The 13,223-nt window shown below is 40.7% G+C and overlaps 1 protein-coding gene across 1 annotated transcript in view; it reads left to right on the top strand.

Annotated features, from left to right (window-relative positions):
- Positions 1 to 13,223, top strand: part of LOC117258649 (metabotropic glutamate receptor 4-like) — a 204,748-nt gene that overhangs the window by 110,588 nt on the left and 80,937 nt on the right. Inside the window, exon 2 of the mRNA XM_078169872.1 lies at positions 1,553 to 1,769. Within this exon, the coding sequence (XP_078025998.1) occupies positions 1,553 to 1,769 (217 nt within the window). The remainder of the gene's footprint in view (positions 1 to 1,552; positions 1,770 to 13,223) is intronic.

Below are 13,223 nucleotides of genomic sequence, written 5' to 3'. Positions count from 1 at the left end.
CGTCTCACATCATGCCAGAGTCGGTCCAGCCAGTGACTGCCTCTCTGAATCAGCAGCTAGGTATGCTAGCTACTGTTATTGGGGTTATACCTCAAAAAACTATCACAACACTGTGATAAGACAGAGAAACATCGGCCACAGACTTTGGCAATTATCGTCTTATTTGCTGATTGGCCAATGGCAGTCAACAGGGCGACCAATGTCAGCTGATAAACCAATGCATCCCTAGACAAAACCTTATCTGAAAACGGTATCAAATCAAAAGTTGCTAACTTCAGTCCATGTTGGAGAGTATTTACCATGAGTTTTTCAAAGGGTGGTATTCAAACACAGTTTTAGTATTAAAAAAATTTGAAATGGTAATACTAACCATCTGGGAATTTACCGCAGTTTATCATAAAGGTGGTAACTTACTGTAAAAATGATAAATGATTTCTCAGATCTTTAAACAGCAGGAGTGGCTTTAGGACAAGTCGTCCGCTCTGATACTGAACTGGGTCATGCACATTAGAGGATGTTCACCCACTGACTCACACGCAGTCAAACTTTATCCTGATTTAAAGCAGCTGCCACTTCTACATCTACTGCCTGACTTCATCAACCCTGGAGAATCCCGACCTAAAAAGAAAAACTTTATATCAGCATTAAAAAGTGTGTCCATATTTGAAGTTGAACCATGAAACACATTATTGAATGTCATAAATTCTGGTCAGTTAACTTCCAAACTGTGCAGCACGGAGCCCATAGGAAGATCACAGAAGCTATGACGGCCATAAATCTGAAATAACTTGAGCAAGCAGAAGTTGAGATTACGAACCAACCAGGAGGCGGCTTCTGAGAGACTTCTACAGTGAAACTAAGAACAGTTAAACCTTTAATAACGGCGGCATGTGAAGACAAGCGGAAATCTAAAAGCTGCACTCGCCATGGGAAGCTGTTTTCACATCTCATGAATGTATTTTCTAAACAGACTGATCAAAAGAATATTAATAACTATTTTAAGATTTTCTCAAGCAGTTCAAAAAGCTTGACCTTATCTTCCATCCTATCGAATTATTGCTTAACCTTTCACCTTATTGAGTTCTACTTTCATTCCAAACACAATAATGTTATATTATATTTATGGTTTCTGAGCACTTTCTATGAAACAATAATGGCTGTGCGCTTCCTGACAAGAACACTGGGTATTACTGCAGCTCTGGAGGCAGATCGCCTTGTGCTTTTATGTTTTTCAACACCAAATAAATCTCACATTATGTTAGAGACAAGTGTGAATTCCTGAGCAGATTAGTGTCGCTTGACTGGTGTGGAAAGTATACTTTAGCTACAGCTAAGCCTGTGATCATCAGGACTATTTAAAGCAACAGCGTGCCAACTGTGGAGGGCGAATAACATCCAAGGAGCAGTTGAGATTTCAGCAGATGTTAGGTGTCATATTATAATATGTATTTGGAAGGAACCTTCACTGTCGAACATGTAATTAATTTGCACATACATTCAACAGTGTATAACCACATCTCTCGCTCTGTCTCTCTTTCATCCTCTGCTACAGATCCCTCAGGTGAGCTACGCCTCAACAGCTCCAGAGCTGAGTGATAACACCCGCTATGACTTCTTCTCCCGCGTGGTGCCCCCAGACACGTACCAGGCCCAGGCTATGGTGGACATTGTCAAAGCCATGCGCTGGAACTACGTCTCCACTGTAGCCTCCGAGGGAAACTATGGGGAGAGCGGCGTTGATGCGTTTATTCAGAAGTCTCGAGAGGACGGTGAGTGTTTCTTCAAATACTCCTACAAGCCTCCTAGAGTTTGTTCAGACTGATGTGAAAGTGGTTCTCGCTATGTGAATCTCATTTTGTGAACCAGTGAGAATGTGTCCCTGTGATTGGACAAAACTGAGACTCTCAAATATGTTGTATTTGAACAACTTCCTGTAAGCAAACTCACTGTGAAAACAGTCCAGTTCAGTGATTTACTTTATTATGACGACATCTGATTTAACGTGAGGCATAATTTAAAAAGATGCAGGGTTTGTTTGTTGCTGAAGGATCCTGTGTTTACATGTTGGGATGTAAAGCTTCACTTACATTTGATTAACTGAATATGAAGAAGCAGCTTATCTAATTAGCTACTGTGTTGTCTGTAATTCTAAAGCTGCAACACGCTGTGGAAACTGGTGAAGAGATGAAAAATGGCTGAAACCGACAGCTGTCGATGATGCCTTTAGTTAAATCAAATTACTTTAGAAGCCAATCATGCCATGACAATAATGTATTGTATCTAAAAATATACACACAATTATAACGTGTGCGCTAAAGGCCTTTTTAGCCCGGTTTCCACCGAGCAGTACAGTACAGTTCAGTTCGGTACGCTTTTTATTTCCATTTCCACTGTGAAAAGTTGTGGATGGTACCAATGGAACCGTTCCATACCGTCCCCATTTTTGGTCCCCCCTTCTGTTGGGGTACCTAGCACACTGATCTGGTACTAGCCAGATAACCAGATATTATTATTGCAATATTCAACAGGGCCTGTGCAAAATGTTATGAATGGATTTTAAATTGACTGTATCAGTATGTTGTGTGCACCCATTCCCTAGCAAAGAGGCAAACTCTACCTAAAACACGTCATTTAATTTAACTTAAAAAACCTTCACAGGAACCTATTTGTCACCATTTGCATGTGGGAATTATGGTGTGTGACACATCACATTATTTTACACTATTTATCATTTAAATGAATGTGTTATTGGTGCTCTGATGTAATTTTAAAAAAAAATTAAAATGAATCTTTGAATAATTTTGTTAAATATTTCATGAGTAATAGTTGGTTGTCAATGTTATTTGAAATCAGTAAATAAAAACAAACATTTATGTTGTGATAAGAGTGATAACACATGTTATAAAGGCTATTGTACACAGATATATAAAGACGGGTGTGCTTTGAGATTTTGGCTTGTCCTTTAAAGTCCGAAAACCACTGATCTCGTCTTTTTTCAGGATATGGATATAATATCAATATATTGCCCAACCCTAAATTAAATTAACTTGAATTGCACTGTAAAGAAATCTTGTGAAGACATTTTACATCAGTACTTAAACAGTTTAACAATGTTGTAGAGATGTAAATGTTTAGTGCAACTTTATATATTTTTAATAAAACATAGACCGCTGGGCATGATTTATGCTGAAGTCTTAATTCTTCCCCTGAAATCTGACTTTGCACTCAGCTCCTGACTCTTGTCCCCAGGGAATACTTGTATCTGCTACACAAGTGCATAACGTAGACGCAGTGCTAATTGAATTTGATTCTCGAATATCAAGAAGCAGTGACAGTGTGAAAGTGAGGCTGTGGAGCCAGCCTGGAGCAACACGAGAAGATGGCAGTGTACAGTGTTGGGAATACAGTCAGTTTGGCGCAGATAGCTGCCGGCACACACTCAGTGTGACCTCTGACCCCTTCTGAAGCAGAATGTAATCACTACCGACATGTCCAGTACTCTCTGTGCCACTGCGTCCCTTTCTTTCCTGCCAGCTCTAAGCTGCTGCCCATCATCAGTCGTCCTGGAGAAGCACCAGCAGCAGATTACTCCTGCAGAGCCCTCCAGTCTGTCCAGCTCAGCTGCCTATTTGCCTAACAGCCCATGCAAAGGGAACTCAAAACCCAACACGACAGTTCCAGTATGATTGGAGCTTTTTCCTCTCTTTTTTTGTGTGGAAACATTCTCTCATTTAGCTCTACTTTTAAACACACTGGGATTTAATGCTAATTAAGGCCTAACCTTGCATAAAAATTGAAATATTTTGGTATGAGCCTTCCCAAATTCCTAAATTCCCATAAAAAGAACAGACACAAGGAGGAGAAAGCCTGTGAGTACTCAATGGTAGCAATGGCCTCTACAGTTTTGAAGAGGTTTAGATAGGTGTGTGGAAAATGATAATGAAATGAATCCCCTTCAAACTGGTGTACTTTTCTTCAAGGGCAAAAATCCAGTCTGTTTGATAAAAAGTTGGTTTAGTTGAGAGCTTGGTACCATCTATTTTTTTCCATGCAAACCACCATGGGAATTAAAAACAGTTTTACACAGATGCAGGTATCTGTGAAAGGTGGAAATCAAATATCAAATAATTGCGAAACAGTTAGTGGCACTACATAAAGACCACAAGCCAGATTTTTAAAACATTGAAATAAGACTGGTATGAGATCGGAAACTTTGTTATGCCTTAAAGGTCATAAGTATACAATGCATTTTAGGGATAAACAAAGCTGTGCTGCTCTGACTCAGATGAGTAACCCGCTATGCACAGATGTCTCTGGATCTGCTGTTTTCTTTTGCTCAAAATGTCTCACTCTGAGCACAGGTGAAGAATCCCTAAAGCTGCCTCCAATTCACTCAGCGCAGCCTTTCATTAAATCAAACCCAAACTGAGTCATGAATGCTTAAAGCCCTGCAAACTTCTCCTTATTCCACCTGTTCCCTCTGCAGCTACAGAGATCTGATACTTTCTGTGGGATTTTGTTGCATTTGGTGATGTCATTTCACAGCGTGCCTCCCTAGGTCGCAACCTAATTAGAAATGTTTTGTAAGCATCCCAGGAGGAGCTGCAATATGCTTGTTGTATCATGTCGGTCAGGGCGATACATGTATTTTTAGCATGGTGGTTTGGGTGGTATGGTGTACTCGGATTAAATAAGTGTTTTGGGGGCCTGATTACAAATGAAAAACTATTGTGAGTACATTTAGTTTAATTTACAAAGTATGTTTAGTAAATGCAGCTACTGAACACAGCAACTGTTTGTTAACTTTGGTGTTTCTGACTACATTTGAAATAGTTTTATTATCGTCTTATGACTTGATGTCTGAAACTCCTCCAACACCTGTGCATGTGCAACCATTAGAACTTCTCTGATTAAAGTATAAATCATTTAACTACAGTGGCCAGAGGGAAAACTACACTACAGCCGCCCAAAACATTTCCAAAACATGCTGCAGCTTCAAGAATGATGCCACTTCAAAAACACATACGAAAATCTAACACAAATCAAATATCTGCAAATGAGAAAAACGTGCTGCAGAAAGCCAAAACAAACACATTAACAGCAAACATGCTGCAAATACAGAAATGATATTAAGTCAAACACACACACACACACACACACACACACACACACACACACACCCAAGAAGAAATGCAACAGAACAATGCTGCATATCCATTCAACACAACAGAAGCTCTCCAGGCCACTAGGGGGAGCTCTAAGTGGAACAGCATGATTTTCAACCAGTCCGAGACCAAATGAGAAAGTGTTTACTTAGGAAGGAAAGAGGAAAAGTGGAGTAAACAGATGACAAAAAAAGTATGTATTTGACCTTTACATTTGGCCGTGGTCTTTTACAGTATTTTTTAAAAAATAGGGATAAACGATACGATCAGCATGTCATCAGTAGCGGCTGATATTAGCTTTGAAATGAACTATCAGAATCGGCCAACATGCTTTTTCTTATTATGCACAATGAATGAATATAACATACATTGAAAATATTGTATATCATGTCTCCATCCGCTGGTGGGCCATCACGATAAGAGTATGCATAATATGATGTTAATTCCACTACAGAAGAGACTTGATGATCACTAAAATTAGGTGGGGATCTATCGATGTTGGTATCAGTTATCAGCCAAATAAGTTGTCAAATATTGGCATAACAGATTTCGGCAAAAAGTCAAATATTGTGCATCCCGATAAAAAAGCAAAAGGTTTGCATAGCTACGTAAATCAAGCTGTTACACTTACTGCTCCCCCTAGAGGACAGTAGCACTTTACCGGAGCATTTTACTGTTGCATTTCTCAACAGGGCTGGTGCTTCCCATCTAGGGGGCATTCACAGAATGTTAAGGGGCGCTGGGAGAGTAATTTTGGAAGGGGGGCATTGAGTTGTTCTTGGGGGGCATTTTTGTATATCTGATTTTTAACGCAAGTTTTGTCCAACATGCACATTCTCACAATGTTATCATTAGACTAGCTTATACAACCATCATCTTAAGCTTTCCCTGTCAAAGATGAGGTGTTTCTTTCTACATCACTTGTGCACAGTTTTTCGTTGTATACTGTGGAACAATGTGCCTGGTGCATCAGGCACCTGCCACCTGCATGTTGTGTTTTTCCTTAACATCAACAGATATTTAGGCCATTGCTGCATTAAAATTGCACCAGAATGCAGGAAATGAGGTGTTTGACATTCAAACTGTCCTATAAGGTGCCTCTCTGATTGGCTGCTGCTTGTGATCGGTAATGAGACCTATTACAGTTTCAATGTCAAATTTCTAACCGTTCCATTTGTTTAACACTCATAGTATAATTTCTATTCACATGGCTATTTTTACTCCCCAGGAGAACAGTATAATCAAATCAGTTACTTGGCATTCAATTACAGTCTTTTTTTTTTAAATTTTGATATAACACAGAATGATAATCAACACTTAAATTCAGGGAAGATGATTAGCCTACATTTTAATTTAGGGGAAGTGGAAAGGGACCTGGAAAATGGATAGATTGAGAACCACTGCCATAAAGAGTCCATGGTACCAAGAAAAGCAAACATAAGAATGACAAACCGCCTATGAGTTGATGGTCTTGAGTCATGCAGCACTTTAAAATCACATCTTATGATGGTATATGTACACACACATGCATTTTACATATTCTTTTAATGGTGCATGGCAGCAACTCGTGATTAAATGTCTGAAATGTAAATTCACTCAAAGCTTACAAGTTGAATTTAACACAGTAAATTAAAGATGCAGACTAAAGAAGTAATTATGCAATGATGGTAACATACCAGTAATCTGATATCAGTCACATGTCGAAGTATGGCTCGGGGACATGTTTGACTGAAGCCTCAACATGTGTTTGTAAATTGCATGAGTCTCATCCGTGCCTGGTTTGATGAACATTTCCTGAATGCCACAAAGATTAAATCAAAGTCAAGACAAAGATAAACTACAAGAGGAGCAATCTCCTAGTTTTTAATGTCTCTGCACAGAAGGTCAAACATCTGTCTTTATAGACATTTGATGGAGTTCAACAGAGGAGAGACTTTTGAACACTTTCTAAAATTTTTACTGCCACTCGATTGAACCACCTGACAGTAAAAGACAGCATGTCAGGCAAAAAACTGTCAACCACGCTGGCAAAATCATTGTTTAGCAACAAACACTGCACTCTTTTCACTGCCTTACAACTGTAAACAAGAATCTAGACAAATATCTGTCAAGTCCTCACGCCTACACCTCCTTTAAATCTGACGAGTGGAGTGATTGCTGCAAAACATTCACATATGTCTATTTTCTATGCTGAGGCATTGTTTGAGTCCCGAGTCCTTTCCTTCAATTCAGGTTTTGATTGATTATACGACAGAGACACTGAGGACGGGCAGGCCGCTCTGTCAAAACCAAAGCCACAGGTATTTGGCTGCTAAATGGGTTCTGCAGTTGTCTGCTCACATAATAAAACAGCCAGATCAGAAGTGGCCAAATGTTCTATCTCATTAACCAGCCAAAGGCCATACTGAGCAGCAGTCTCACCCACCTAATGTCACAGCGGCCCCGTTTTCACTGTGTGGCTTTGTGAGGAGGGGAGCTGATTTTTGCTTTAAATGCAGATTTGGATAAGCTGAAGTAGGATAAGAGTTTTTGTAGTATAACATATTTTCTGGCTTTATTAAACAAAGTAATTATCCTTCCTTTGTGTTCAATTTCAGCAGTTTGTAACACAAGGTAAGGCATCTTTTGGTTGGTTTCACCTTCAGGAAATTCGAGGGTCTGTAGCACTCATTTCATTACCGTTAAGATTTGCAACTTTTTGGAGAATGAAAATGACAAGACAGACACACAGCACACAAATATAACTACTCCTCATCTTCTCTGTAAACTGTTGGCTAGTGCTCACTAGCTTGAACATGCTAACTTACTGGTAATGAAATAAGCACTTCAGACCCTGGAGTTTCCCGACAGAGTCCAGTTCTTACTTTTCACTGCTGTAATTCAATCCGCTACAATCTTTAGGGAACATTAGACTTTTATTTCCGATATGAAGATTGTACCTTGTTGAAGGGAACATCCTACCACTGAGCAGCAAGATCCTAAAACTAATTTCACCTTTTCCCACAGAGTGTATTTCAGTTTGGGAGGACTGAGGTCCAGCGTGTCATATGCTGTTTTCATGCAGTAGAGGCTGGACCAGAAGTCTATGCCGTGTTCACACCAGGTGCGAATAAACAATCTGTAATGTCAATGTAAAGACTCAATTAGACGCAAATTCCCACCGGGCGTCGCAATGGATACGAAGTGAATGACGCGAAATTTGTGAATTAAGCGACGCAAATGAAGCAAGTACAACTATTTTGCATTGTACGCTTATTTGCAAGAGTTAAAAAGAATCTGAAATTAGCATTGAGATCCTCTGGATGCGTATGACGCAGAGGACAAGGACGTTGATTCATCGATTCAGTGATTTGATGGGCATATGAAGCAAGTCAACACAAAATATTCTTACGTTCAAACTTGACAATTTGCATCGCGTTTGGTGTCAACACAACATTAGTTTATCAATATTGTTTCCTAGCAACCAAAAGCTGCCGATCAAAACCACTGACAGGTATGGTGAGTAACATTGGTTGTCTCATTATAATGCAATGTTCTGCTGAGATACCTTGGGTCGTAGCATTCATGTGGATGCTACTTGACACACCCTTTCCACCCAAACACTGTTGCAGAGCGCGTGAGCAACAACTGTTCAAGAAAGGCCAGAGGAACATGATGAAGAGCTCAAATTAGCCAGATCTCAATCTGATCAAGCATCCATGGGATGTGCCAGTACGCACTTGCAACCCACAGGATAGGGTTGGGTCAGTTTGAGAAAAAAAAAAAAAAAAAAAAGGTCTGGTTTTTTTTGAAAAACCGCATCAAGTCGGTAATACCGGATTTTTGCCACTTGGGGGCGCACTTGACTCATTTAAAATTAAAAACGACTATAGGACAACAGAGTGACAGTAACACGTTGTTTCTTTTACTCCTTACAAATAAATTTGCAGGTTTAGCTTACTCAATCAGTTCAAACAAGGGTTTCCTCCTTCGTCTGGCTCAAAGCCAAAGTGTTGCCATAGTGGCATATTCTTTTGATTGTCTGCCATTATCGACTCCCCGTCACTGTTAAACAAACTCCAGGCTACAGTAGAGGCTTCGGCGCATGTGCACTTGCACCCCCTAGCTCAGTCCCTGCCCCACCCCCACCCCCACCCCCCTCTCTCTCCTGCTCGCTGTGTGCTTGGCGAAGAGGCAGAAACGGGTGCTCACAGACTCGGGCGTACTATAAGCGGAGTGGACTCCGCGAGGAATGTCCGCAGTCATTCGGGCTTCCGTAGTCGAGCGCACTTCCGCGTTGTAGTTTCCTGTAAAAATGTCCATGCAAAATCCCCGTGATGTGAAAAATACATGCCAAGCAGTCTATTGTGTGACACTGGTGCGCAGAGCTTTGCGCGCACAGGGCTTGCGGACGTCTGCTTTTAGTCCGGGTGGACCTCCGCGGAGTCCGCTCCACTTACGTTCCGCCTGAGTATGTTTGGGCCTGACGTATGCGGTCCGGTCGGTCTCCAAAAAAAAAAAAAAAACCTGGTCCAAGACGGAGTACCGAACCAAATTGGTATTACCGAGAACCGACCCAACCCTACCACAGGACTTAAAGAAGCTGTTGCCAACACCCGGTGCCGGACGTCACGGGACACCTCCAGAGGGCCTATGTCCATGCCTTGACAGGTCAGAGCCAAGTCCGATCCAAGTAGGCTCAACCCTGGTGTGGGGGTACCAGCATGTCCCAGGCAAGCCTGATCAGATTGGGATCTAGGGAATTTGGAGGCCAAGTCAATGCCTGGCGCTCTCTGTCGTGTTCCTTTGGCCATACCTGAACAATACTGTGGTACGGCGTAGCGTACTGTCACTTTGGAGGACATGGTGGAGTGCCGCTGCCATGAGGGCGTGTAATTTCCCAGCCGAATGCTGCATTGTAACGAGAAGATCAATGTTATCCACTTCACTTGTTGGTGGTTTTAATGTTTTGGCTGATCAGTGTTTTCCTTGCATAAAAAAATGAGAATTTCAGCTCTGCTTTAAGGACTTTATCTTTGAGATTAGTGCCTTATTTGTTCTCAAGACATCTTAGCTGTGAAACAGATTGCTGTGTTGACCCACAGACCATATGGTTGTGAGGTCCTAACATCAACACACTGCAGCTGGTGTTTCTGTGGTAGTTTTACTCAGCACACTCCACAGTTAGTCTCAAGCTCATAAATGGATATTATGGCTTTTTTAAATTTGGCCTTTTCTACACAGCGCCCTGCAGTTTAATGTTTCTGTTTAAGGCTAGCTGGAGGACAAATGTACAAAATTTTGCCCATAATGTGATAAAAAAACAGAATAATCAACATATCAAACGTAGTCCTTCCATTTGGTGTTACTGTGTACCCATTTGCTTCCTGGCGAAAATGGAAGAGAATGAAATATTGAGTGTCTGATGTTCCACAGAGGATGACTGTTTTTTCAATTTTATATTTTTGATCAAATAAAAATTTTGATAACGTATATCAGTGTGTGCTGGCTACTGAGGCGTTGTGTTAGATGTTAGATGACACAGGGTCCTGCTGGTGAGAGAATCTGATATCATTTGATCCCAGCTCAGTGGGCTTTCAAGTGGAAACAGAATTAAGCTGGAAACTCACACAGTATTTGTTCAGACTGGCTGGACTTGAGTATCGGAACCGTGGAGCGGAAACAGTTTGACACTGGGGCAGTCGATATCTCAGAGGAGGTTGCAAATAACCTTTAGTGTTTCTGTGAGAGCGAGCATGAACTCAAGCTGAAAACACTGAGAGTATCAATTAAGACAATCCAGAGACTGCTTCTGATAAGACGAACTGATCTTTTGTACATTAAATCTAGAACAGGTTTAAGATGAGTTAAAAGACTTCTTTGATGTTTTAAAAATCATGAATGGTATTTTTGTTCCCTGAAAATACAGCATGCTGGTAGCAATCACTGTTGTCAGTAAAAATGTGTAACCACCAATGTTGAACCTCAAAATGAAGACAATTGTTTTCTTGACAGAGTTCTGATAATCCAGATGGTGTTTCTGACAAAACGTCTTTATTTTTCGAACACAGCCTACTGTAAGTAGATAAACGCTGAATCACTGAGTCACTCTCTTCACACTTGTCAACAGCCAGACTTCCTTAAACATGTACGAGGCTCTTAAATCCAATTGTAACAGCTTCTTTACAAATCTGTTCTTCAGTGGTGACAAGGATAACAAGGCGACGTTGCATTATCGTCAACATACAGTTTGTCATTATTTTAGAAATCTACTTTTTATTTTTTTCAGTGGATTTATATCTGAATGCTGCCTACGACTCTTTTGAATTCCGCTGACTTTAACATTCGTCTTGGATAAGAATTAATCTTATTTTCTATGATTAAAAAACCATGAAGCCTGTGGATATTTCCTCTGCAGCAAATGTAGTGCTGGTACTATGGGAGATGTGCAATCTGCTAAGAGGCGAAGATAACTTACATTTCAGTTCTGTGTGTGTGTGATGCCATGTTCAACTGCCTTCCAAGGGAGTGGGATTTTTGGCAAGCTGCTTTTTCTCTTTTTTTAAATTGGAATTTTGTGAAAGCCACTGGATATGTTTTGTCTGTGAAACAATAAATCAGTTGACGTCAAATTGAGTACTTGCGTCACATAGAGTTCTACCCATAATATGATACAGTACCTTGTAAAATAAGTAACCTGGCTGTTAAAGTGGAAATTTTATTGGTTGAAAGGAAATGCATCTGAGCTATGCTAGACTGACTGTGATATTCCTAGAGCTGCACCACCAGAGAGGCTAAAATGCCTCATCACTATCAAACTAGGCTACTTGCTATGGCGATTGTGCACTCCATGAATGTGCATAATTTCAAAATGAAATTCATTTTACGATAAAATGATTTTATATATGTAAATTTAAGTATGTTATGTCAGCTTTAATTGTCTGTAAGTATTAAATGTAGACTATGCAGGATCACTTATGACCCACCAGAGGTGTGAGGCAGTGCATTTATTTGCAGAGACTCTGCCCTCTGCCAGTATGTTCTTAGCCTGGGTCCAGATCTTTGAATCTGCCCACTCCACCAAGTTTGAGTTGACCGACTTGTCTGGCATTGTGAAAAAGTGGTTTCACCACAGGGGGACTCGATTAGCCAATCAACACCACAGGTGGGACAGATGCTGTTGTCAAGCTGTTGTCAAGTGGCGCACGGGAGCCAATGAGGAGAATAACAACAATGACAAGCGCTTCAGACAAGACAGATGCTACTTTTAAAGCTGTTACATATCAACATGTCTTCTCAATATCACCCAACATCGTAGTTTGTTTACTTTGCTCCTCTCCAAAACAGGTATGTTTATATGACTACGCATTAGTGTGGACTTAAAATGAAGTTAGAGTCAAGCAGATACGTGGGTCTCTATAGATTGGTTAGGGAAAATCCAATCCCCCTCCCCTACAGAACTTGGTGAGAGTGGACGCCATGTCCAACTGAAGATGGAAAAGGAGTGTAATGAGCTGACAACTCTGATATCAGCCAATTTTTCTTACTTTGTTCTTGTTTTGCTGTGTTCAAGTGGTGTCTGTACACAGAAACAGGTGGGACTTTATAAAAAGGCAGTAACCAGGTGCCAGACCAAGCAGTATGCATGCCTCTGCGCACTACACTAGTCAAGTTTCTCTTACAGTGTGCATGTATGTCTGTGAAAACATGGATGCTTCACACACACACACACACACACACACACACACACACACACACAAATCTGATTAGTGTCACCATTCAGTATCTGACCAAATGTCTCCCCTCCTGTCTCTGAGATATGACTGAGTAATTACCAGAAAAGTGTTATGTGCAGAACATTATGATGTCACAGTGAAGTTGACCTTTGACCTTTTGGATATAAAATGACATCACTTCATCATTATATCCTGTTAGACATTTGTGTGAAGTTTTGTCAATACTAGGGAAAGAATTCTTGTGTTCACAGTGACCTTGACCTCTCACCACCAAAACTGAATCAGTTCATCGTTGAGTCCACGTTAACGTTCCTTGCCAAATTTGAAGAAATCCCCTCAAGGC

This window comes from Epinephelus lanceolatus, chromosome 8, assembly GCF_041903045.1.
Source record: "Epinephelus lanceolatus isolate andai-2023 chromosome 8, ASM4190304v1, whole genome shotgun sequence".
NCBI lineage: Eukaryota > Metazoa > Chordata > Actinopteri > Perciformes > Serranidae > Epinephelus > Epinephelus lanceolatus.
The sequence above is the reverse complement of the archived record's forward strand: the minus strand, read 5'-3'. Positions and strand labels throughout refer to the sequence as shown.